This window comes from Lathamus discolor, chromosome Z, assembly GCF_037157495.1.
Source record: "Lathamus discolor isolate bLatDis1 chromosome Z, bLatDis1.hap1, whole genome shotgun sequence".
Classification (NCBI taxonomy): Eukaryota; Metazoa; Chordata; class Aves; order Psittaciformes; family Psittacidae; genus Lathamus; species Lathamus discolor.
Window position 1 is genome coordinate 88,562,907 of NC_088909.1, and position 27,488 is coordinate 88,590,394.

Sequence of the window (27,488 nt, forward strand, 5' to 3'; positions counted from 1 at the left end):
GTTAGGTAATCATGTTCAAGGGAAAGATGCCCTCTGCTTTGGTCCCAGTTCTCCACCGGTGGGGAATGGCCAGGATGGACACCAGAGCTGTGGAGTACTTCGTGGGATGGGTGGGAAACCTGTATTCAGGTGTGGCTGGAGCCATGGAGTGAAAAATGCCCTTTCGATCTATTGAAGTACTGGGGGCAGTTTGTAGAGAAAGCGCAAAGCCTAAAGAGCACCTGCAAAATGGGAGGAGCCCTGCTTGATGTGTTTAAATTAACCTGGGGGTGAATCCAGGACTAGGAGGAACAGATAGATCAGTTGAAACAAGAAGTGCTAACTGAAAAAGCGAGACGGGTAGTGCAACCACAAGCCTTATTAGCCGCCACCCAAGCAGCATCAGGGTGGCAGGAAAAAAACACTAGAGAAATTAGCAGCATCGTATGCCGTGCGGCCTGTGCAGCGTTGATGCGGGACCGCAGGAGCGGGCAGCAATAACCCAACCAGACTGGGAGCCAGAGACATGGAATGGAGATATTTGGGATACCAGTGAGTCAGAATTAAATACCAAAGAGGAGACAGATGAGAAAAAGGAAGGAGCCTGTGCAGCTCCTATCTTTAAATGTAAGATGATTACCAGGGCAAACAGACAAGTAAGAACAGATGAATTGCCAGGCTATGGTCCTGAGTAGATTAGTAACTTATTGGATAAATACAAGCAGAGGCCAAGGGAGAAACCCCTGAACTGGCCAGTTTGCCTCACGGAGGAAGGAGCAGATACTGTATTGCTAGATCGGGTGGATGGGAAGAAGAAAAAAGAAGGAAAAAAAAAAAAAAGAAAACCTCATACTACTATCAGAACAAGGAAACCCTATTGAACAAGTAATTGAAAAGCTAAGCGAGTCAAGAGATTTACCTGTACGGGGTTTGGACAAAGCAGCTCAGAATCAGAGGAGAGTGGGAAAGGGGGAGATGTGGGAACTGCAAGCTGTCCTGTACTTGCAATGTGGATAACTACAGAAGAAGAGTAATAGCTGATAGTGCACCTGGGTCTGGAGCAGGCCAGGGACCATTTGTGTGCAGGGGTGCAAGTTTGGGCTGGGAAACAGCCTGAGGAATGGTTGTTTATAGAATGGAATTTATAGTGACTGAAGACAGTCACTATGGTTGATGTGGTTTCTGTCTGGCTCCATAGCTCAGATCTAAACCCTTGGTATTCAGTGGACTGCCCGTGTGACTGTTCAGGCCTGGAGGCAAGTGCCTGGATGGGTGGGGAGACTGCTTTCACGGATGTTCGCCGGGGCAGGGAGCTCTCAGGAACCCTGTGTCTTTTATAGACCTACTGGACAATGCTATACAAACGCAGATTGATGGTCACGGTGCTGCTCGTGCACTTTTATTTCAGCTAGCATATGAGGGTGCAGGTGTGGGGATTGCAGGGCTGTGTTAGCCCCAGTCAGAGGAAAATTTACAGACATTGACAAGTTGGTTGGGGCACATGGGATGTAATTCTAATTATTCAGCTCCTATTATGACTGACCAATTGTTACAGTCTAATTACATGCTGATTCAAGATTTGCTGCCTACCCCATTGGAATGAATCTCAACTTGACAAGAAACTTGCTACAACATGAATATCTGAAATGACTGTTGAAGCAAGCTCAAGAAAATGGATGAAAGACTGATTACTATCCATCATGAAGCGGAAAAGATACACCAAATTCTGGAAAGAGTGAAGAAAGACAGAGAACATCAATAGTGGGACACTTTCTTCAGATGGTCACCCACAGCTACAGGAAGTCTAAAGAGTGTTTCATCCTGTTGTTTTATTGATATTAACCCTTTCATTTTCTTGTGTATTGCTTCAAGCTTGTTTTGCAGCCAGTGTGCTATCAGCACATAAGGGATTTGATTCACTGATGCTGTCAGCATGGATCCCTGAACAGGTTAGTTAAATCACCCTCTGATACAGTGGGCTGTCCAGTAGGGCTCCCACAATAGGATGCAGACAGGCTGGTTGGACACAAGGGTCTCATTCTTCCTGGGACAGTGACAGGCCGGTCAAATATAAAGGGTTCAAGGAAACCCCCCTTATAATGTGACAATGTGGTCTGAGCCATAGGGGTTAGTAAGTACTGCTTTTAATTCTGCATGTACATCAGTGAACATAAAGTGCCAGCCACCTCCACCCTCCAGCAGCACCAAAGTTCCTCTTCATCTACTGTCAAGATGTCAGAGCAGAGGCTCGTAGGCCTTCTGTGTTGGCTGCTGCACTAATTATTCTGTTTTTATTGGTCATATTGGGTTGCATTCCAACCTGTCTGGCCCTTTAACTCTGCAGCTGCTTCACATTCCTTTTTTTCGTCAGAATGCTGCTGCTTTAAGGAGGCAGTTTAACCTGTCTTCTTCTCAAGCAAAGCAGATTTTTTCAGGTCTTGCCCTGACTGTCAGTCAACAGCTCAGTCCTCATTTGCCAAGTGTGTAAATCCATGTGGCTTAAAGGTGAATGTGGTATTGTGATCCTTTGGGCTTGCAGAAATCGGTAGGGCCAGTGGAACAGATAACCTGGGGGAGGGGGTATGTTTGTGTCCTCCTACCTACAGGTCTGCAGTGGCTGCCTACAAAGTTTGTCAAGCCATACCGTGAGCTGGATAGACAAGTTAAAGATCCCAATGCCTCAGCTGCAGGAGCTGACCTAGAAGATGCTGAGCAGAATGTGTCAGAAGAAGAGAAAAAGGAATGATTTGTAAAACATCACTTGGGGGCAGCTGAAAAGTATTAACTTGAATATATGTGCTTGCAGTGTAGCTATTATTAGAGGCTGTGATTTTGTGTATAAACCACCTGTATTTCCTAGCCAGTTGCTAATAAGAAACTACACCTTGTATGGATTTGTCACTTGTAAAAGAGATGTTTAGAACATGCAAATTCACAGCAGCTGCTAGAAAATGCTAAGGCAGAAGCTAGAAAGATTCTAATAATGATGGTAGTGTTATAAAGCAGGGAATGGAACCAGTTAAGAGGGTGGGAGAACCCCACTGGTGGGAAATTTTCTTTGGCTGGTCCCCCACTGCCAGCAGCATCTTCAAAGTGCTGCTGCACCCTGTAGTAGTTGTACTGCTAATGTAAATGTGTGTGTGTGGTTTGACATACTAGTGACTTGTTACTGGGTGATGCAGGTGATACTCTGCACTGACAATGAGGTGCAAGGACTGAGGCTGGCCGAATGCCTCCTACCGTAGTCAAGGGCAAGACTGGGTTAGCCTCTGCGTTTGCCACCAAGAACATTTAGCTCCACTGCTGGCTGCAACCCAGCAGGTGCTGAGTGGTGGGGACACGTGCCATGCCAGACCTTGATGTGAGGGATGGCCTCTGTTATAAGAGGGCCATCCAGGAGGGAAGGGCAGGCCAAGTTGCCTGATGAGATGATCTAGTCCAAATCCCTGGGTCAAGTAGGGTCATCTAAAGCAGGTTTCATCATTAGCATAAGTAACTATTATAAGTAATAACAATATAATAAGTAACTATTGTATTTGAATCTTCTGTTTTCAAAGGCTGATGTCAAGAAGCTGCTCTTGTGTGATTTAAGATTCCTTAAGCAGATAAGGGGATAAAGAAAGCCAAGGACTGTGTCTTTGGAAGTAACAGCATCTATCTCCAGGTTCCCAAGACTCCCAGTATATCTGGCCAATGCATTGATAAAACCTTGTTTTTGGAGCCTGGACATCACCACTTTGCTTTGCTTTTCCTCCATGTCATCTAGAGACTTGTTACCAATTTGCAAAGAACCAAAGCCAAAGTGCTTGCCACCTTGATTGTGCAAAACAAAATAGGATAGCGATTGATGGTTTTGCTTTTACTACATAAGCATGGGTGTGAAGACTTTTGGCAGGTTATGGTGCCTGAATTTAAGTGACCAGTCCAGTTCAATACATGCATAAATAGAGAAGTTTAAGATCCTTGCTAGCCAGCTGGTAGAAAACATCAAGTGGAAACCCTTTCGGGGATGGACATGGAGTGTGGGACTAGCTGAGAAAAACTGTTGTATTATTAAGTGGTAATAGGTATTGAGTTTTTACGTATGTTGTGTTCCTTGTCTTTTAGCACTAATTCATTCCCTTATAGACAGTATATTATATAAAACTGTAGTATGGATGGTAAAATACTTGTGTGTTCCAACTACGGACCACGGGGTGACATGTGTCAGTGACACTAGGTAATAATTTGTGGCGGAACTCACAAAAATAGAGAAGTACTGTTTGTCCGTGGTAGCTCCTCCCCGGAAGGTCCCGCTTTGGCTGCTCCCCTGAAAGTCCAGTATTGGTTCCTACTGGGAAAAGTTCCACTTTAGAACTCCCCGGAAAAGTCCCGACCCTTGGAGACTTTTCTAGATATTGCTGGCCACTTCTTCTGATGTAGGCTGGCCCCCTACACCAGAATGGGTGTGTATTTTTGTTAGTAGTGAGACCAGGAGGCACAAAAGTACAAAATATAATCAGTCCTAAGTAATGTAAGGTTGGTGGCTTTGTAATGGAAAATAACTGCAGTGCTTGAAGGTAGTTGACATAGCTGTAGGTCCTTAGGACGTTAGTACAGAAAGTATAAGAAAAGCAGAATAGGAAAACCGGACCTGGGGATGGGGAGTATCTGGGACTAGCAGGTGTCCGGGATGGGCACAGTTAAACTAACTGATAAGTAGAAGGACAGGATAATTGCTATGTTTTTGGTTTTAACGAACCCGTTAAGCTGGTGTAAATGTCTCCTGGGGAGTATCCTGGACTAGCAGATGGCCAGGGTGGGAGCAGTTAAACTGTCTGGTAAGTAGGACAGAACGATTGCTATGTCTGTAATGTTAATTAAGCTAGTGCTTCGAAGACCACCAGAAGTTATGAAGATTGCTGGGAGAAGTAAACGACCCTCAAAGACCACCATCACATTTTTATATGCATGTGGGAAACTATGTATGTATGCTCAGTGACCATATAAGGATCGCCTGTGTAGCAGTATGGGGACACACGTTAGGAGGAGCGATCCCCCGTGTTTCCCAGCGCCGCAATAAAGAATACTGCTTGTCAGCTTGGAACTGTTGGCGAGTTTGTTCCTGGAGTTTTCTCTGAATCAGTGTAAAAGCCTCATGCTGTGCGGATAGGCAGAACCTCATACCACCCAGGTCAATGCTGCCTCCGCGGGGACGTCGGCTGAGGTTGAGCCTGCCACCTCGCACTGCGGTGATGTTGCTTGGAGCTGGTTTCCTGACCGTCATCACATGCTCTTTGGGGTTGGTGAGATAACCAGACATCAGAGAGATCCTTTACTGTATCTTTTGTTACCTCTATATTTTGCCTGTATTAATAAACTAGCTATGATTCTTTATTGTGCTGCGTTTCTCTCAACCCGGAATCCCCGAACTCCGAAACACCATGTTACTGAACGTCACCTCCCCTCGACACTCGCAGTCCCCATCGCAGCCCGTGACGGGCGCCTTAAGAGTGACGGCACGGGGCGTAGCCAATGAGCTCGCAGCGCGCGCAGAGAAGTGCGCGAGGAGGGTCGAGCGGAGCCCAGCCGTTATGGTAACGGGCGGAGGTGGACGGCTGCGGTTTGCGTCTCTCCCCCGCGGGATGCCGGCTGCCTCGCGGCTCGGCTCCCCTGGCTTCGGGGGCCGGGCGGAGCAGCTCCGTGGAGGCAGAGCGGCCGCATCGCCGCGGGAGGGAGGCGACCTGTCTCAGCCGTTCCGGCCGTGGGGCGGTGGGGAAAGGCCTGCGCTCAGCCTAGGCCTGCGGGCGGTGACCGCCCTTTTCGGGTCTTTCTGACGCCGGTGTAGCTCTGTGGTTTGTGCCGGGGAGAATGGGAGCTCCCGGCCTGACCTCTTCTTGTGGTGGTGGTTGTATTGTTTTTACCCTTCTTCCTGAAGTGAGCTTCCGGCTTTGTGGAGTTCTGTGTCGGTTTGTTTGTGGGCTTATTGTTTGTAACTGTTCTTCCTATCGGTTTTCTTAGGGCTTCTGTTACTTTCCCATCTCTGAATTTCTTCATGTAGTTTTGTGTTTATTATCATAACGTTTTTTATAAGGCTTGTCTATTCACTTGGCTGGTAGAGAGCCTACAATACACACTTGGCCCGGCGTGAACTTTTTTGCCTAATTGCATAGCTCTAAAGTAAGTAAGAGGGAATAACATCTTGGAACTGGATGGCGCAAATAGTAATGACATGCAAAAGAAAAAGCACGTCAGTTTTCTGTTGTAGTGTACAAGTCAAAACTTAATTTTACCATACAGAAGTAGGGAAAACTGCAAGCTACAAAGAAAAATATCTGAATGTGACACTTGGTTGTATGTACTTTATTAGGGTAATTAACGGCACAGTTTTGGTGACCACGAGTCAGACTGGCTTGTGCCATACAGGCAGGTTGTGTCTCCTGCTAATATATATGCAATAATAAAATCATTCTGATTATTTAAACATTTGGGGGTGGGGTTTTGTCTGTGTACTCACAGACTTATTTCATACAAGGCTTTCATATTGCTGGATTACATTTTTGCAGGGAAACATGGCATTAGGACTCTTATACTCCACCCCAAGGCACCTTTCAAATTTCCAAGGGTTTTACCTTCCCCCTGCCACTTTTTTTCTTTTTTTGCCCCTTTTTTCCTCTTTTTTCTCACTTTTACTGCCTTTTCTTCCTGTATTATTTTTCCTCTTTTTTTCCCCTCACCTTTTTTCCCTCTCCGTTTTTTTCCCTCTGCTTTTTTTTCCCTCTCCTTTTTTCTCCTCTCCTTTTTCCCCCCTCTCCTTTTTTTTCCCCCTCTCCTTTTTTCCCCTCTGCTTTATTTCCCCTGTCCTTTTTTCCCCCTCTCCTTTTTTTCACCTCCCATTTTAGCTCTCGTTCCTCTCCCCTCTTTCCTCTCATTCCTCTCGTTCTTCTCTTTCCTCTCCCCTCTTCTCATTCCCCCCCTTTACCACCCTCTTTCCCTCCCCTTTCCCCCCACCATTTTTTTCCTCTCCTTTTTTTTTTCTCTCCTTTTTTTTTTTTTTTTTTTTAATTCACGCCTTCTTGGCTCTGCTGCTGAGCCTTTTTGCTGTGCTGAAAATCAACTTTTCAGGGATTATTATTTATTTGTTTGTCTCCTTGGTAGTATTTGGTCTGAGAAGAAAAGTATCTTGCATCTCATGACAGCTTAGTTTCTTTATTAGCCCCCTGTGGGGAACTTTACTGGAGGCATTTCAGAAGTCTTAATAAATAATGTGAACTAGTTCTTTGTGATGGTATGGAGACATTCCAAGACTTAAGATGATAATGACTTTTCTTTGCAAAATCTCTGCTTGTTAGACCTTATCAGATCATGGCAATCCAGATTTTCTAGTGCTCTGTTTTTAATTATTGATGCAGCAAACTTGCCAGGAAGGCTAGGTATTGCTCCTTTTCATTTCTCTAGAATGCTTCCAGTGTTCAGTGAGACATTCTGATTTTTTTCTTAGCCATTCTGCTGTGGCATATTGGAACTTTGGAGGTACTAGTTGAATATTTCACAAATTTTAAATTATTTGGATTTTCAACATAATTTGCTGCTTTTTTTCCTGAAAATTACCGAAGGTTGAGTCAGGAATTTGTGCATCATTAAGAAGGCGGAGATGTTTATTTCTTCTGTAGATATTGATCTTTTATGATGTCTCTTTCTAATCTCAAAGTATTGGGTGGTTTTAGCAAACCATTTAAGTATCTTTAAAGGCTTCCTGCATCTTGTACATTTAGGAGATTGCTGTTCATTTTCACCTTTCTTGGTTTTCCCTCTTAATTGCTGTTTTCATTCTTGTATCTCTTTATAGATTGAACTAGGATTAAATTCCTGAATTTGTATATGTTTCTATCTGACCCAACAGTTTCGCAAACTTTCTAATTTAACTTAGGTTGATTTTTTTCTCTTGGTTATCCTTGTGCCCTCTTTCATTGATTGCCTGCATATTTTTCAGGTTCTTTTGTTTGGGTTTTTTTGAGTAACCTGCAGGACACTTCACTTTTGTTTGTCAAAAGCACTCTGAATTCAAGTTGTCATAAGGAGAACTAGATTAGGGCATTTACTGGAAGACAGAGCAGAAATAACTATGTTTAAGAACTTTGCAGATTTATGAAAGAAAACCATGGCTTTATAGATGTGAGATTCTCTTATTGTTTCTTTATTAAAGTCATCAGAAAATAAAAACTACCATTACAGATAATGAAAGCAATTTTGAATATTTAGGTCTTTGTGATTCAGTTTTAAAATCATGGTTAGGACCTTCAGATTTTACTGTAGTAATATAGTTAGCTAGGTTTACTGAATGATTGGGTGCTATCTAGAAATACATAGGAGTTAACTGAAAGTTTTGTATCCAGAGGGATTGCTCTGTTACCTGTTATTTCAGGTCAAATACATATGGTTCAGTAACCTGTTAATAATTATTGTAGAGCCACATGATAATTGTTCTGTTTGCTTGTCAATTAGGCCGAAGGTTTACAAGAAATCCCTGGTGACTCAGTTTGTTATACAAATGCCAAGGAAGAAATCTTGGATGAATGTGAGAGTGTTTGGGAGCAGATGGAAGAGGTATGCAAATCACAACTGATAGACTAGATTGTTTGTAAACCTTTCTCAGCATTTTATGTTCATCTCCCTATCCTTCACTGTGTCTTTACCTCACCCCTGCAAAGAAACAAAACTAATAAAGAAGAAGGGGGTGAGGAGGAGGTGGGTGGGCGTGCAGGGAGAAGAAAAGATTTTCAGACAGGCCAAAGGCAGAAGTACTGGCAGGGATGAAGAATGCTGAGTGTGCTGATACTTTGATTTAGTTAGAGTGGGAGTATATGTTAAAACTAGGAAAAATTAAACAACGTACTATTTCTGGTACTACCAGCACACTGAGACTTGTGATCCTTCTCTCTTTCTCCTCATGCAAGATGGGATTGAACAGCTGTTCACAAGTTATTTGGATCTTAAGGGAGAGAGAGAAAGGGATGATAAAAAGGCTTTGAAGGATTGTGTTGTTAGCATATGCTCATGCAAGCTCACATCCTCAAGAATAAAATTTATCTCACTCGATATATGGTTCACTATGTTAATAAAATGCTGTAAGGCTAGTTATTTTTATTTACAGGAATCCCAGGAAAGATAAACTTTAAACAGGTCTGAGGGAATGCTGTGCATCCTGTAAGATTCTGCTGAGTCTGATGAAGACTCAAGTTATAAATTTGTATTTTGAGAGTCTTAATTGTTTCACACAATTTTATGTGTTTTTTATATGATTTTTGTGCAAGTTCTGAATTGTAGACTCAAAGCAATAAAATTATCTAAAACTGAAATAAAAATACTTCCAAATTTACAATAGAACAAACTATAGACAACCCACAGTGCAGGGGTTTCTTTTTACAGATTTTGTAAAAATATGATTTTACAGAAATAGATCTAAAGACTAATACCATTTTTTAAATTTGTTTTTACATGTAAACTTGTCTTAATTTTGAAAAAGTGGCAGGGAATCCAGTGTCTAGGTTTATGAAGTACTGTAAGAAAGTATCAACAGAAGTTCTGTTTGACACCACTTCAGAGGATGTGAACTTTAGTCAAAATTTTCAGATTAGAAGGGAAGTTAGAATATTTGAGTACTTCTGCATTCAGTTGAAATTCTTTGCTATCTTGTTTCTCATTCTCGGCATCCCCAAAATAATACAGGAAGTGCTAATAAATGCTATTTTAGCAAGCTGAGGAAACCAGGTTTTTTATTGCTTTGTGTTAGCTGCTTCCTGGATGCATGCATTTTTACCAAAAAGTTTAAAAAAATTAATAGCAATTGAATTAGCTCATAGGTTATATGGTTTACAATGTAATGTCCCAATGATTTTGTCAACATTAGCAGTTTTTATTGGAGAAATCCTATATATTGTGTTTTCTTTCTTAACAGCAAGGTTTCTACAGTACTGCTCAGCAGTTTTACTGCTGGGTGGAATACATCCTGCCCTTTCATGGGGCAGGTTTGTTTGCTGACAGCTATAAAACAAGGAGGTTAGCAGGTGTCTCCTGCCAAAGCCTTGGATATCTGAGGTGGTCTGAATTTCCAGACTTGGTACACATCCCAATGCAGTCATGAGAACTGATCTAGTAAACTTCTGAAAATCATATTTGAAATGTATAGTATGTTGTCCTAAATGAGTTAAAACTAAAAATGTGTACCCTAATATAATTTCTTTGCTTGGAGAGTCAGGATAGTAGCAGGAAACGTGTCAATTTCTTGGCAGCTTCTCTATTCAGCCTTGTTCTTTACCCTGTTTTCCTAGTTCTTCTGTTCAGTGTCTTTCCCCATATCATCTTTTCCCATGCAACTTGCCTTTTTCCTCAAATAATACATCTTCTGTTAGCTGCTAAAATATTAATTTTAAATTAATTGAAATTCTACTCTTTTGCTGTGGTTTGATTTCAAAATATTTCTTCCTTTGCTGTTCTGGGTCAGGCTCTGGGGGATGTGGGAGCCATCTCAAAACTTTTATTCCATTATTAGACAAACTTTGTAATATGTAAGCATCATGTCCCTTTCTTACAAAAGGGAAGAGTAAGTAAACATTGTTTTTTGTTCTTTTTTTCTGCCAAGTGTCAGAGCAAGCTAAAGCTTCTAGAAGCAGAAACACTGCCAAAATCAAATGCCAAGGTAAGACAGTATTTTTTTATATGCTTCACAAAATACTTAGTTTTCTGTAAAGATGTGATGAATATCCTAAAGAAGGAAATTAAAGTGTTTTCACTTACTCTCTAAAGATGACAACTTTATTGTTACTAACTTTGAAACTGTATTCTGAAGTATGTGTCTAGCAAATATTGAAAAGTTGCATTTATGCATAGCAAAAAGGTTGTGTGCAGTCCTGACACACAACTGATAAATTACTAACACAGGCAGCAAAATGGAGGGCTGTGTAACTTCAATACCCATTTGGACTACTATTTCCTAATCATTGCATATCTAATTTGTTAAACTCTATATGCATCCCTTTAGTTTTACTTTGGAACTCCGTATTTGCAAATTGTAGTTGTTCTCCGCTTGTGGATATCATTAGGAAACTGATGTACTTGAACTGGAAACAAACTGTGTGATGCTAAAAGCATGAACATGAGGTCCAGTAGCTCACAGATTTTGGTGAGTGTGCAAAAAGGCAATGCTGGCTCACAGTTTAGTTATTTTTAAATTCTAAATAGGAACCTTTAAACCAGAATTTATATGAGGACTCCAAATTTGGAAAGTATGAAATATGCAGGTCTTATAAATCCCATCTTAATGATTTCAATAAGAGAATTCAGAATCAAATTCTATACACTTGACTGAATAATTAACAAAAAGAACTGTTCCGCTATCCGTTGAATATGTTCAGATCTGTAATTATTATGTAATTACTAATATTAATCTCTTGTTTGTAATAAACTATGTTCTAAACTATTTAATCAGAATAAATAAATGAAGCTTCATATTTAAATACATAAAATACAATTATTTTCTTTATTATTTCAGGTAAAATATACCGATATCATACCCTTGTAATTAACACTTAAACTTCTGAGAGGCTTTTCTTGAGCAGTTTTTCTTCATAGGCTTTTTCGTAAGATGATGATTAAATGGAGTTGCAAAAATAAAGATGAAATTAAAATTATGTGTCATGATAGAAAATAGGGAGGAGAGGAAAAGGTCATGTTATATTCTTTGTCAGCAACTTTTATTGAATCTTACTGCAGTACTTGCCAACATAAGTACTTGTATTGAACCCAGAAACCTACAGATCTGTTAGTCTGAATTCAGTACCTGGAGAAATTATGGAGAAGATCACACTGGGTGCTATTGAAAGGCAATTAAAGAAGAATGCAATCATCAGGCACAGTCAACATGGGTTCACAGAGGGAAAAGTCCTGTTTAACTAATTTGATATCTTTCCAGGACAAGCTCATCCGTCTGGTGGGCAAAGGGAAGGTGGTAATTGTAGTTTTTCTGGATTTTAGTAAGGCCTTTGATAATATCCATCACAACATCTTTCTGAACAATTGTCCCAGCTGTGGGATGAACAGGTACAATGTGCACTGGACAAAGAACCAACTGAAGGGCAGGGTTCAAATGATTGTATTGAATGGGGATATGTCTGGTTGGCAACCAGACACCACCGGTGCTCCTCAGGGTTCAGTTCTTCTGTTCAATATGTTTATCAGCAGTCTGGATGCCAGAGTTTAATGCACCATTAGAAAGTTTGCTGACAAGACCAAACAGGGAAATGCTGTTGACTCTTTCAAGGGCAAGAGGCTTTGCAGAGAGATCTAGATAGATTGCATCATTGGGCAATCATCAGTGGCATGGCATTTAATGAATAAATGTCAGATCTGCACATGGGACAGAGTAACGCCAGGCACAAGTATAAACTCAGAGAGTAGTAGCTGGAGAGCAGCTCCAGGGATCTGGGGGTGCTTGTTTGACATCAGCTGTTGTATAAACTTAATAATGGAATTTCTACACTGTTTTATCTCATTTTACTCCAATGTAACTCAGCATACTTCAAGAGGTGCTTCTTTTCTTCTTATACAGTTTTCCTTGTCTATCATGCACATGAAAGCTTTGACAGCAGAATATAATCAGTGGCAAAAAAGAAGTCCTGAAAGTAAGTAAGAGCTTCCACGTAAGGTATACTCGTATAAACATCTGAGAAGTCTCTTTCATTTAGGCATCTTAAACTGTGTATTGAATATCTGTTGATTGTATTTTCATACTATAACTACTTAAATTCTTCCCACAGGAGCATATATGTTTTATTTTTATACTTGATTTGCGCTTCAGTTCTAAGTGAACTTAGAATTCACTTTGAATTCTACTATAACTTAATCTCATGTTTCTGGACAAATAAATACATGATTCATATCATCATTCATCAGTCAGTTAAATGGAAAAAATAACTGCTAGACCTCCTAACAAAATCATAGAAGTCCGTTATGCTGTTACCCTCCAGCAGGTTTCTCCTTTCTTTGATTCTCTTTCTTTCATTTGTATTTTTGTTTTAGGCGAGAACTACTTTGGCAAATAATTGTTCATTCTGTCTTTTAAGAAGTGGACAAATTTTTTATCTTTGCAAGTATTGCTAATAAACTAACAATAATTTGCCCGTACATATTTTTAACCATAACGCATTTTTTATTTTTGTTTTAATACTTAAAAAAAGTGTGTCTTATTATGATGTACTAGCTGAAACTTTGAAGTAAGCCTTTAGTGGTAAGGCCATGACATAGTAACAAAATGTGTTATCTTGGATTTAACAAAGGTCAGAGATTTCGACTCAAGAAAAGATGGTAAAAGACATTTCAGTTTATTTTAACATAAGAATCTAGATCACTTATTGATCCTGACAAGGAAAAATCACTGAGACAAGTAGTAGCTCTTAAGTTTGTTAGGCATTATCAGTCAAAAGATAAAAATTCCTCAGTTCTTCAAAATATTTTTTGTGCATAAGCATCAGTGCTGACTGATTTCATTCTGTTGCAAGGCTAATGTGGCCAGACGCTGAAAACAAAACCATTCAACATCTGAGTGTGAGTGAAGTAGTCTGTTTTTTGAGATGTCCCATTTGGAGACTTCAGAAACAGTTCACACTAGACTATCATTGGTATTCTAGTAGCACTCAGTCTTATGTCTCCTGTCAAGGACTTGTTAGCATCTTTCAACTCATCTTATTAGTATAACGTACTAGTTAATTTTTAAGTGAACACATTGACTCATTTGACTATTTTTTATGACAGAAGATGATTGGTTTTTTTAGTGTTTAGAAAATGACAGGAATGTGTTTTAGACAGCAGATAATGATTTCCAGTATCTTTGTTATTTGTCCAAATTAGAATGCATTTTCAGATGACCATTAAAGTAATGTCTCCAGCTTCTTTTGAAGGTCAGTAGACCAAACGTATGACATTGAATTTGGGAAATACTGGTTCTTGGCTGCTGCTCTTGAATAAGCTGCTGGTTTAAAGCAAACTAATTGGAAGCACAGTTTTTTATCTGGGTAGAATACCTGGAGATGTTAGTTTTTCTTATTTAAATATGTAATAAATTTAAATTTTAAGCTATTTGCTTAAAAATATTATTGGGGTTTGACCTGTTTTTATTGGTTTGCTGACTTGCTTTGCTCAATCATTACTTGTTCCCAGGTGATAAGATTTATTATTAGAAATCTTAATTTTGTCCTAGAGAAATGATGTATGCACATTATAATGCAAATAATATTTTGCAGCCAAAGCTTTGCCTTTTTGGCTAACTTTCTGATGGGAGAAAAAAGAAGTTGCTGCTACGAATTCAAATAGAGTTTCAATGCTTGTGTGTAAATGAGGAGACTCTATATTTACATCTTCTCTGTCCACCTTGGCTTCTTTCTACTCTTTGTTTTGAAGGAAGAATTACTTATTTAGATAAATTCAGTGTTTTCAACTAGGAATAGCAGAAATACTAATTTCATATAATTTACTAATAAAGCATGAATGGCAGGTTGTCTGATTTGGTTTCTGCTTTTAGTAATGGCCAGGTCATTTCTTGTAAATGAAGGCTTGACAGCATTCCAATTCTAAATCTTATTTTCAGAGGTTATAATTTGGCAGTTCTACATTTCTTTGGGCACAGTATTGGCACACAGACTTGAATCCACAATGCAAATTTTTTGCTCAAAGCTTTTACTTTAGTCTCTTTCTAAATTTCTGGTACTATTTATGTAGTTCTAGAGCTGCAAAATCAGCTGAATTAAAACTTTTTAACAAGCATTTGGCTTATAAAAATAGACTTTAAGTTGTACCTCTGCAAAATAAGGAAGTGGAATCAACCATATTTTAAACTATATAAAACAGTTGTGTCTGCATAATCTCTCTTTGTCTCTGCAAAATGTTAGTGTTATGCCAAATTCCTTTTATTTTAATGGGAGTTTTTGTATAAATGTGCATAGTAGTTGCTTTTACGTTCGTAGCATCTGGTAGTGTTTTGCTTAATAATTGTACTGTGTATCATTAGGCAATTCTTTTTGACATTTAATTTTTGCAAATATAGTGATTCATAACTGAAAAAGCTTTAGCTGATAATAGATAAAGCAACCAGTGTTCTTTCTGCCATAAATACATTGTCCCAGTGTCTTAGATCTGTACTGTTCCTTCACTAAGTTAGGGTTACCAATTTCTTTCCTAGGAAGATATGGCCTTCTGTTGTGATACTTAAACAATATGAATATTGAATGGGAAGCATATACTTGGGATTAGGTATCTAAAAATAGTGGGGTTTTTTTAAAGTTTTAAAAGAAGGGTTAGAAACCAATAGTAGAAATTGATAATTCCATGTAGTGAGGGCTCACTATAACTGGAGCCAGGGGGAGTTATATGGCTTCCTTCAAATATGCCAGTGAATTTTATCATGTGTGTGTAGGTATGTAGGGTATTCATTTCATTAAAGAAATCTTGCCCTAATAATAGCACAAAACATTACCTCCAACAGCTCTTAAACAAGCTTAATTTGGGACCACTGTGCTCAAATTTTTGTGTCAAGATATAGTGACAGTAATTCTCCAGGTAAAAGGGGTTTTATTGTGACATTCAGTAGTTCTGATTTTCATGTAGGAACAAACACTGCTTTTAAAACTACTGACCTAAGTCTTCTCAAAGTTTGTGGAGATAAAAGCTATAAAATTGCCCGAAAATGTGCTTCTATACACTTACGAAATCAACTGTATTGTATTTGGTAGATGTTTAATGCTTCAAAAGGAGCGTGACCAGCAGGTTGAAGGAGGTGATCCTGCCCCTCTACTCTGCTCTTGTGAGACCTCACCTGGAGTATTGTGTGCAGTTCTGGTGTCCTCAACATAAAAAGGACATGGAACTGTTGGAACAAGTCCAGAGGAGGCCACGAGGATGATCAGGGGACTGGAGCACCTCCCGTATGAAGACAGGCTGAGAAAGTTGGGGCTGTTCAGCCTGGAGAAGAAAAGGCTGCATGGAGCTTAATGAAGCTTAATTACATGAAGCCATGCTTCCAGTACCTGAAAGGGGCCTATAGGGATGCTGGGGAGGGACTCTTCATTAGGTACTGTAGTGATAGGACAAGGGGTAATGAGTTAAAACTTAAACAGGGGAAGTTTAGGTTGGCTATAAGGCAGAAGTTCTTTACTGTAAGGGTGTTGAGGCACTGGAATGGGTTGCCCAAGGGAATCGTGAGTGCTCCATCCCTGGAGGTGTTCAAGGCCAGGCTGGACAGAGCCTTGGGTGACATGGTTTAGTGTGAGGTGTCCCCCATGGCAGAGGGTTGGAAATTGATGACCTTAAGGTCCTTTCCAACCCTAACTATTCTATGATTATATGGGAGGATTAAAGGTTTTCCTTTTTGTTAAAGGAAAAGCTTTGATTGGAGTAATTATTTTTAAGATGAGAGATTTGGAGCCCAAGGCTGGACAAAAATTATTACTGGCATATTAAGATTTAAATCTGTTACAGTAGCTTTTGTTTCTACTGTTAAGAGATTCAAATGCTTTACTTTTTTAAAAGTCCTATGATTATGCAGATGCTGCAAGTTGGCATGGAACTGAGAATTGATTGAAGTCCATTGAAGGCTGTCAATTCAGTATTCAGAAAATTCAAGAGCCATAAATCACTGTTTTTCAGAAGTATTCTGAGGAAACAGTGCCACATCCTTCAATAGTGCAGTACTTTCCATTAAATACTGCTGTTGCTCAGGGTTAGAGTTGGGATATTGGCCTTTCTGAGGCTTTCATTTTTCTACATATAGCTGTTTGTTTTACCAGTATCAATGGTGAAATTCGTGTTAAGTTCTTTAAATCTGATGTGCTTGATCAGGACTGTAAAGCCTTCGGGAAGCTGTTTAACAAGTAATTGTAAGACTGGAAGGATTTAATTGCCCACATTGGTAATGTTGATAGAATCCCTTCCACTGAAAAAGGCATACTTACCTTGAAGTATGACTGTAGTTCACATTCAATATTATGTACCTATATACCTGAGCTAGTTCAGGTATAAAAAATAATGTGGAAGCATTAACAGTACACTTTTTTCAGTCTAATTTAACTTGCTGAAAAGTGACAGTAGGTTAGCCCAGCAGAACAGCACAAAATGTTGTTAAACTGATGTTTACAGCCAAACTAGTTCTTTAGGAGCTACACAAGGTTTTCTGCAGCCAGACTGCTTTTCAAGTCTGTATCATCTAATGCAAAAAATAAAAAAAATAATCATTTTCTTTTTCAGTGTTTTCTACCAATCCAGATATACTGTTGTCATTAGGAAAAAAAGAGGTAAGCCTTTTTGTTTGTCAAAACATAGTGACTTTTTTCTTTGGAAAAAGTTATGTACAGTTGCTGCATTTTCCCGTAAGTATTCCTGTGGTGCACTACTGCTAAGATACAGTGTATGTTTCTTTAGGCGTTGTGACAATGTTTTTCTCCCCTGTATTATGACTACAAAAATTCCCTAGTTGTAGTGAATATTTTTAACGAAAGGTTTTTATGTATTGCATTTCATACTTGATATAAAATAATGTAACATTATGTATTACACAGAAGTCAGTATTCTTAGATTTAGATTTCTGTGGCATTAATTTGCGAATAACTTATTGAGTTCTTCCAGCCTTGGAAGAAAGAGCAAATCAAGAGTGTCTTAGGGGTATCATTACCGTGTATTGACTGCACATCGGTATGCAGCATGACCTGACAATATTGATGTGGTTATGGCTTAGAAAAAACCCAAACAAACAAAAAAACCCCACAAAAAACAACAACAAAAAAAATCCCCTCCCCCACAAGGAAAAAAACCAAACCCCACACTGATACTTTTTGGTTTTCTTCTTCCTAGCTGCTTTCATTTCTCTGGTGTCAGTCATAAAAGGAAACTCAACCACAGTTCAGAGTCATTATTAACTAGTTCTTTGGTTACACACTTTCATTTGATTGTATTGCTATGGAATATTGGATTTAATATCACATTTTATGCTATATTTAGGATTCTGATTTTTTTTTTTTTCAGATGTTGCATAGATGGAGCATATTTGCTTCTGTAGAATATTCTCAAAATTTTTATTTCTTTGAGATAAATATAAAAGTTCCTCCTGTGGAAGGAGGCAGAGTATACCCAAATCATATATTAAACAAACTGAAACAAAACACATAAACTATTAGAAATACTGCTTTGTAGAATGTAACGCACTAATGAAAAACTCAGTCCACTGTGAGTCTGCTCTTCCCTATCTTTAGCAGTGCATATAGCTTCAGGCTGAAGTAGTTCTATTTCTCCCTTTTGCATCTCCCAGGAATGTCCGTATCACTGAGGACCATTTAATTCATGGATGCAGTTAGTCTTTGCAGTATCTTTGTTTTTTGAGTGCTATTTATGTTGGTGCAATTAGCATGGATTTATACTTGTAAACAGCTTCGCTGATTGAGACAATGCAGCCCTGGTACTGCAGATGTTTTCTCCTCAGTCTTTCATCAGCTGAACAGTTCATGTGTGTGCTCCATAATCTGCTTCAGGTCAGAGCTTCAAGACACAAATGAGCAGCTGGTGGCAGTATAATTTTAAATAGCTCAACTGGATTTAAAAGTAGTGTGTCACTCTATAGCTGTATTTCAGAAATTACAGATAATTTTGGCTCTCTAGAAGGTTTACGGAAGTAAGTTTACCTAGGAAAAAATCTTACAGACTGGGCTACCTGCAAACCGTAGGTTTACTTGTCCTTTTTTATAGTTGCAGAAAGTAAAGGATGATCTTGAAAATGTGCTGTCAGCAGTTCAGATAAAGAATAAAAACCTGGAAGAAGACCTGAAAAGGTAATACAGTAATTTGAACTTATGAATGCTGTAAGCTTTGTTATGACGCATTACCTTTTTTGACTGTCCAGGGAAACTGTTTTATTTGCTGTAACATTTCCTACTTTTCATGTTTCAAAGAGAACAGCAGTGGTACGAAGAACAGAAGCAGTTAATAGATACTCTTAGTAGAACTCAAGAAGAGACAAAAAACCAAGTTGAACAAGTTTCCAATAAAAGGTATTTCAACATTTTTTTTTATATTGAAAAATTTAAATATCAACAAGAGCAAATGAGCAAATGCACTTAAATATTCTCCTTCTTTTGTTAAATAGATCAAAAATAACTCAGTAATCCATATTTGAAACACAGAAAATGTTGCTATTATCTGCTTATATCCTGTGATTCAAAGTATTGAACTTATAACAATAGAAAGCAAGGGATTTTTTTAGTTAAAAACTTCTTATTTATTAAATTTCATATTCTACTGCTATGTTTCTATTAGTCGTATGGATACGAGAGCATTTCATGAACAGAAAAAGAAAATCTTGCAGCTAAAGGCATATAAGAAAAAATTACTGACTGCTCTGGAGGAATTCCTGGAAGAACATTTTCCTCCTCCAGAGAAAGGTGGAAGTGCTGAAAAGACGGTAAGATTTTCTTAAAACTATTAAATTTTGAATGTTCAATTAGATGCAAGATCTTTTTTAAGTCACTAGCATAGAATCTGCAGTTATATTTTGAAGTAAGTATAGTTCTTACAGCTGATCCTTTAGGTTTGATATTTTATGTTTTCTAGGTTTGATATTCTTCAGGTTGGTTTATATTATTTAAGGCTGTTCCCAGCTGAGTATTTTCCTTTTAATGCATATATCCTTTACCCAGTTTGATGCGTAGCAATATATTATATTTCTTACTGAACTGCAAGCTATGCCAAAATTGGAATTGGTGAGGGGTTCACTCCAAATTGTTCCATTTTATTTTACTAGACTAGGCAAGTGGATTTATGTTTTCATTGGCAAAGTAGATTTTAATTGTCTAACAATGTTTTTGGAACAATAATAAGGACAAGTGTTTATAATTACAGTGCAATTTGGAATGTTAACTGCCAGTTTCTGTTCAGGCAAACTGGACCAAAAATTACCTTAGAACTTTAGGGAAAATAGGGAGTATTTTGCATAATAAATTTAAAGTCTGCAGTAAAAATAGACCTTTACCATTACTATTTGAAAGATTAGCTACAAAAAAAGCTAGGAAAAAAGCAGGGGTTGATTTTTGATTTTCAGACATGTGTAATACAGAAATAGAAAGCTTTTCTTCAGTCCACTTTCCAACTATTTCAGACAACCACATAATATAATTTCTTTAATATAATTGTGATCTATTTTAAAATTAATTATTTTTATTGCTGCTGCTTCCACAGGGGGTTTATTCTAGTACCTTAGAAACTGTCTCCTAACTTCCAGTCTAAATTTATTAATGTCTAACACAGATCCATATATTCTGATGCAGTATTGTGCTTAGAATAGCTCTTTCTTGTGTTTACTCCTGCTGTATATTTACAGACAGCAGTCTTGTACACCCTGCTTCTTTGTTTTGTGAATTGAACTAGAAAAGCTCTTTTATTCTTCTTCTGTAAGTTAATTTTTTTATTTTTTCCCTTGGGTTATCTTAGTAAGACCAATTTTCTGTATTTGCTTCCACTTGGAGTCATCTTTTTTGGAACCTGGTGAAAACCAATATTATATTAAAAAAAACCCTGCTAGCTTACAGTCATCACAAAAGCAGCTAATTACACTCCTGTGGTTTTTTTTCTTCCTGTTAATCTCAGCTGATGAACCCTGAGCTTTTTTTTTGCTGTCACTGTTAAATTAAATTTTAGATTTGCACTGAAGTATATATATTGCATAAAAAATACCACATGGAGCCTTCAAGGCATGATGTCCATTTTCAGTCGTTTAAAATCACTTTGAAACAGAGTATTATATTTTGCTTATACTGCTGTTCTGGTTCCACCTTCCTTTCACCAGGCACCCTGCATCTAGGTTTGGGAGTGGGAAGGAAGATTGAATCACAGCACCCCAGGTTAGCTTCTGTTGTTGTGGCCCAGCGCTTTTACTGTAGGTAGTGGTTGCAGTAAGAATTATCTTGCATTTTAAATCTCAGATAAAAAGACTTTTGTTTTTATTTTTTTAGTTAAGATGTATGAAAAGTCATATATTAACAAATATTCTTTATGTCAAGAAGAATATGTCAAGAATCTCCTTGGAATGGAAAAGGTGCCTTTTAAGTTAAATAAATGCTGAGCTTCCTGCTTAAAATATTTGGAAAAAAGATAGAATTGAAGGAAGAATTTGGGGTGCAGAGAGAGAGAGGAAGTCACCACTGTGGATCCAGCTGTGTCCTGGACATCCTTTGCATTGTTAGACGTGGTGGGAGTCCTCCAGGGTCTGTAGTCAGTATAGGAACTGGTGGGAGTCCTCCAGGGTCCGTAGTCGGTATCGGAGGTGGTGCGAGTGTTCCAGGGTTCGTAGTCAATATCTGAGCAGAGTGTCCCCAAGAGTCTGTAATAGTTGTTGGAGGTAGCTGTTGAGTGGGTGTCCTCGTGGAGTGTCCTTCTGGAGGAGTCCTTCTGAAGGTGTGATTTGAAGGTGAAGGTGGATTTGCCCTTATGGTGATGTTTTTTAGGATTTTTTTTTTTTTTTTGTGATTACCTTTTCCGCCTTTTATGGGTTGGAGGCAGTACCTCTGTTCTTAATGTCACATATTACATGTTCCTGGTGGACCAGTTTTGTTGGCCTTGCAGCCAGCTTTTCAACTGCACATGTCTGCACACACACTGGTGTCTGCAGCAATTCTTGGGATAATGGGCAGCAATTCCTCACACACCAGACCTCAAGGTAATGGACAGAAGACTCTTTGCTCTTCCCACCCATCTCTGAGGCAATGGATGATGGAGTCCCATTTCAGTTCCTCACACCCTTCTCTCAGGCAATGGACACTGGAGTCTTATCTCAGCTCCTCCCACCCATCTCTGAGACAATGATCAGTGAAGTCGCATTTCAGCTCCTCACACCAGTTTCTCAGACAATGGGCCGAGGAATCCCATCTCAGCTTCTCAGTAGCAATCTTTGAGACAATGGACAGTGGAGTCTGATTTCAGATCAGTCTGTCACAGCTGAGTGAGCAGCCCTGCCCTGCCAGTGCTGTATTATCTCATTTATTTTGTTGAATGTGACGTGGATGGGGGTGGGGAAGGACACAATAGTAAAATAAAAGAATCAGGTTCACCGTGCAGCAGCACGAGCAGTTTTGTTGGTGCTGCTGCCTAAGGAATCCGTATCAGTTCATAGGGAAATGGATTGATTTGCTTGCTATTAAAACAAGTAATTTTCTAATGATATTTTATTACAGACTTTTTTTTCCCCAAAAATTGAAATCAGACTAAACAGACATTCATAAGCAAATCATGAAATATATTTAGGCACTATAAAGTGAAGTCTTGAGCTGTATCAAAATGTGTATTACAAACATTTTCCTAAAGTTCACAAAAAGCCATTTTTTCCTAACAGGTCATATGAATGTGTTTTGCACAGTACTACATTATGAATATGGTTTTATTTAAATATAAACCCAGATGGATATACACTGATCATTTAAGGTTAATCTCTTTTATAATTAATTCAAAATTTATTATATTTAAAGTGTATTACATTGAACTGGTAGATTTAAATACTACCTTGTTATTTCTGTCACGACTAAACCTAAGTAAAATTCTTCATCTGTTGTGTACTATGCAATCAAATACTTGTGTGATTATTGTTATTTGCCAGTTAACATTTTTCCTGACTTTAGGTTTGGGTTTTGTTAATTCATCTGGGGGGTGGTTATCGTTGCAGAATTCTCAAGAAGAGCCAGTTGTAGAACTGAAATCACTGCAAGATATATTAGAGGTGAGATGGCTTTGTTATATAGAGATTCGGGGGATTTTCCAGTACTCAGAGCTAACCATAATACATTCATAAAATAAATAACATCATATGACATACAGTTAAGATATTTAATTGAAAAGTAGAATGTTTAAGAATGTTATATCAGATTTCTGTTTTAATTCCTATCAAATTAAACTCCCATTTAAAAAAAATGTGCAGTAATAGTTTAAGTAACTAAATCTTCAGTTTAATACAGAGTATGATTATCTCTCATTTCTTAATTTTATAGTAATTATTTCAAGGAGTTTTATGAGCCCTACTGGCTCATATTAGGGGGAAAGTGCTATGCTTAACAACTAAACTGACTTGTTGGGTTTCATTATATATTTTGTGCTGTTTCTGTAAAAGGTGTATGGAAAAAATCATTTTTCAGAAAAAAAAATCACAAAATGTTTAGGGTTTTGAAGGACCTTAAAGATCATGTAGTTTCAACCTACCATGCCATGGGCAGGGACATCTCCCATTAGACCAGATTACACAAGGCCCTGTCCACTTGGCCTTGAACATTGCCAAAGATGGGGTATCCACAACTTCTCTGGGCAACCTGTTCCAGTGCCTGACCACCCTCACAGTAAAGAACTGCCTTATATCTAACCTGAACTTACCCTGTTTTAGTATAAGCCCATTACCCTTTACATTTACGTTTAGCCCATTTGCCCATTACCCACTACAGTCCCTAGTGAAGAATCCCTCTCCAGCATCCTTGTGGGCCCCATTCAGACACTGGAAGGCTGCTATGAGGTCTCCATGCAGCCTTCTCTCCTCCAGGCTGAACAGCCCCAACTTTCTCACTCTGTCTTCGTATGGGAGGTGCTCCAGTCCCCTGATCATCCTCGTGGCCCTCCTCTGGACTTGTTCCAACAGTTCCATGTCCTTTTTATGTTGAGGACACCAGAACTGCACACAATACTCCAAGTGAGGTCTCACAAGAGCAGAGCAGAGGGGCAGGATCACCTCCTTCGACCTGTTGGTCACGCTCCTTTTGATGCAGCCCAGGATACGGTTGGCTTTCTGGGCTGCAAGCACACACTGCAGCCGGCTCATGTTCATTTTCTCATCAACCAATATCCCGAAGTCTTTCTCCACAGGGCTGCTCTGAATCTCTTCTCTGCCAGCCTGTAGCTGTGCCTGGGATTGCCCTGACCCAGTTGCAGGACCTTGCACTTTGCTTTGTTGGACTATATGAGGTTGGCATTGGCCACCTCTCAAGCATGTCATGGTGTGCAAGGTCCCTCTGGATGTAATCCCTTTCCTCCAGCGTATCAGCTGAACCACACAGCTTGGTGTCATGGGAAAACTTGCTGAGGGTGCACTCAATCCTACTGTCCATGTCACTGACAAAGACGGATTCATCCCAACACCGACCCCTGAGGGACACCACTCATTACTGGTCTCCAGCTGGACATTTAGCCATTGACCACAACTCTCTGCATGTGGGCGTCAAGCCAATTCTTTATCCCCCAAATGATCCATCCATCAAATTTATGTCTCACCATAGACGTAGAGACATCCTCGTTTAGAGACAAGGATGTCGTGCGGGACAGTGTTAAGTGCCTTGCGCAAGTCTGTATCAGTTGCTTTTCCCATATAGACCAATGCTGTGTTCCCATCATAGAGGTCCACCAAATCGGTCAGGCATGATTTGCCCTTCATGAAGCCAAGTTGGCTGTCGCCAGTCATTTTGTTGTTTTTCATGTGTCCTAGCATGGTTTCTAGGAGAATCTGCTCCATGATCTTGTGAAGCAATAAGGCAAGACTTGACTGCTCTGTAGTTTCCCTGGGTCTTCCACTTTCCTGTTTTTAAAAATGGGGATTATATTTCCCTTTTTCTAGTCATCGGATAATAGTTATAAAAGGACTGTTTAATGTGTGATTGTGTGTATTAACTGAATTATCTTCTTAAATGAGGAAATCAATCAGATTCATCCATTTCTAATAGATTTTATATATATGCCTTACATATATGCCATATATGCTGGCATACATGTATGCCAGAATTGCTTAGTATTTTTAATCACATCGCACATTTTAATCACATTGCAAATTCGTTAAAATTAATTTGAACTCCAAAGCGTAAGTTTGAAGGAGCATTAATAATCATTTCACTAACCTTGTTCCTTCTTGGTTTAAGTGTGTCATTTGAAGTGAATTTTCCTATTCCTCCCCCATCCTAATTCTTCAGGCAGTTGTAAGCACCTATATGTAAGACCTCCCTGGGGGAAATTGTTTTGGTTTCTCCCTTCCGCCAGCCCAATGGAAAACTTGATTAATAACAGTGTTCTGGTATTAAGATGCTATGATCTGGTCACTATGACATTGTTTTACTTTAAAGCCCTGACTTTGGACTTACATCATCAAAATAGTTTTACATGTTTCAAGTATCTCAGCATGTCTGTTAATTCCAAATTAGGTAGAGTTTGAAAACAGAATTTAAAATAGCCACATTCCCTATGGAATTGAAAATTTAAAGCTCTTCTAATGCTTTAAAATTGCCCTTCATATTTTTCTGATATTGTTAATCTCCTCAAAATGTGAGCACACCCAAGTAATGTCGGATTTACATTTGGAAAAACATAGTTCCAAAACTTCTGACATATTTTAATTTTAACTGTCTTGGTGTAATCTATCAATGTCCCTTATCTTTGTTTTATGGGAGGTTGTTCTTTTTTTCTGTTGAGCAACTTGGTTTTAGCTTCAAGTCCCTGTTAAATTTCAAAAGTGTCATGTTAGAAATAGATAATGTTTTCTTAAAGAGACAAATACAAATTCACCTTGTATTATAATTACAGATTTAGGATTTGCTGTTGTACAACCATAATTCATTTACAGCGTTCTAATCAGTGCATGTGTTCCTAACCATGTCTCCTCAATCTCCATGTGTTAAATAATAAAAGTGCATATTTTTAATAAATTTGTTTTGACAAGCTAGGTATATGCGTTTATATTATTTAGGTATATAAGTACCTACTTCATTAAGTTAGTGTACGTAGTAAGCAAGCAGTAACCTCTTTTCCTATGCAAACGTCAGAATTTCTATTACACTACTTTTTATTCCAGTAATGAGCTGTTCTTTTAAACAGTTTGAGGAGTATTCCTTTCTGGTTGAGAATTCAGTGAACTAGTTTTAAGATTTGAAAAACAGTTCGCAATACAAACATATGTCAAGTTATGGCCATAAAGGCTGTTTTGGAATACCAGATGTCTTTTCTGATAATTAATCTAAAATAATGCCTTCGGAGTAAATACTCAGAATCAGGACAGATAAATAGGAAAGATATGAACTGTACAATTCTTTAGAATCTTCTGAGAAAGAAGAACAGTATTTTTCTTGTTTAATAGTAATGGGTGAAAAAAAAGTTAAGTCCGATAGTGAGCTTTTCTTTAGCCATAGAGGCAGACTGAATATTTTGTACATACTGAAATTGGGAAAGCTATAACATTTAGAAGCTCTGAGTAGAAAGATTAAATTAATGGGATGAATAGAGAGAGCACTGGGATGGGTAAGGTTATTCAATCTAATGTGTGCAATATTCCCCATGAGCAATATTATGAGGGCATAAACGTGGTCTCTAGGAACCAAAAAAAATGTCAAAACTCTTCTTTGTTTTTAACTTCATTAACTCATGCTATATTTAGATAGGAACAATGGAGTAAAGAGGGGTCAGGAGGAGGTGAATTGTAAAGTGCTTGTCCTGCCCTAACAAGTAGGATATTATGAATTTGGATAATCCATTATGAAATGATGAGGAAGATTTAATGTGCAAATATGAAGAAGTTAAGATAGTACTATGATGTTTAACTTTTCACAACTGCAGACATATTTCTTTCTAACACTACACACAGAAGGGCACAAAATACAGGAAAAAGAATTTTTCCCAGTCTAAAATGACTTTTATCTTTGTAGTGAAATTTAGAAAAATTGTACAACATTTTTCTCTGCTAACATATGAAAGGATCATGGAGAAAATACCATTTATTGACAGGAAGTCATTATGGTTTTGAGGCAAGTGGTGAAATCTAGTTTTCCCTCTTATTTAATGCTTTTAATCTTAAATTAATGGACACTGATATAAGGATTAATTATGTGAGGATTTACCACCTTCATGTTCAGAATTTTTAGGCATTTACACTTATACCTCCGTAAATTACCCTCTGATAATTGTTGACAGTGGAAAATTTGGTCTGTGTAAAGGAGAATACTGCAGTCTTGTATTTCTTAAGTTGCCTATGTAAGTATCTTATTACAATAACTTGTATAAATTCAGTTAAAGGAGATAAAAATATAGCTCTTCTGTTCATTTCTTAAGTCTTATTATTTTGCTCTTCCAGATTCTTGTAGACAAATCAGTGAGCACACCACATGATCCCTATGTACAAATCGATGACTCATTTTGGCCACCTTATCTTGAGCTGCTGCTGCGACATGGAATTGCTCAGAGACATCCAGTAAATCCAGACAGAATGCGTTTAGAAACCTTTCATGGCTAGTGTGACCTAAGTCTTTATTTCTAAATGAAACTGCTTTTACTTGGAGGCTGACATACTCATGTTCTATGATGAATTTTTTTCATATCAGTAACAGTTACCTTATGAATCAATCCTAACCTGCTTTTCTATAGCTCTCATTGGACAAAATTTTACTGATTTGAATTAATAATTATAACCTTGGAGAATAAAATATGCTTTTTATTAA

The 27,488-nt window shown here is 38.4% G+C and overlaps 1 protein-coding gene across 4 annotated transcripts; it reads left to right on the top strand.

The window, feature by feature from the left end:
• Nucleotides 1-1,525: 1,525 nt before the first annotated feature.
• Nucleotides 1,526-27,488, top strand: CENPK (centromere protein K). 4 transcript variants are annotated; one of them, XM_065662155.1, is made up of 10 exons: nt 1,526-1,928; nt 8,464-8,565; nt 10,601-10,657; nt 12,566-12,638; nt 17,251-17,297; nt 18,742-18,824; nt 18,945-19,043; nt 19,309-19,453; nt 22,703-22,756; nt 27,125-27,488. In XM_065662155.1, the coding sequence occupies exons 1-10, from the start codon at nt 1,902-1,904 to the stop codon at nt 27,281-27,283; spliced, it is 846 nt and encodes a 281-aa protein (XP_065518227.1). In that variant the 5' UTR covers nt 1,526-1,901; the 3' UTR covers nt 27,284-27,488. The 4 variants fall into 4 exon arrangements, with proteins under 4 accessions (XP_065518227.1, XP_065518228.1, XP_065518229.1 ...); XM_065662156.1 differs by lacking the exon at nt 1,526-1,928 and adding an exon at nt 1,954-5,260; XM_065662157.1 differs by lacking the exon at nt 1,526-1,928 and adding an exon at nt 5,490-5,555.

Excerpts from the sequence above, each read along its gene's own strand:
- CENPK (XM_065662154.1), top strand. The coding sequence starts at position 5,830 with ATGGGAGCTCCCGGCCTGACCTCTTCTTGTGGTGGTGGTTGTATTGTT. Across the intron at positions 10,658-12,565 it reads TGCCAAAATCAAATGCCAAG|TTTTCCTTGTCTATCATGCA; the intron begins GTAAGACAGTAT and ends CTTCTTATACAG. Across the intron at positions 22,757-27,124 it reads CACTGCAAGATATATTAGAG|ATTCTTGTAGACAAATCAGT; the intron begins GTGAGATGGCTT and ends TTGCTCTTCCAG.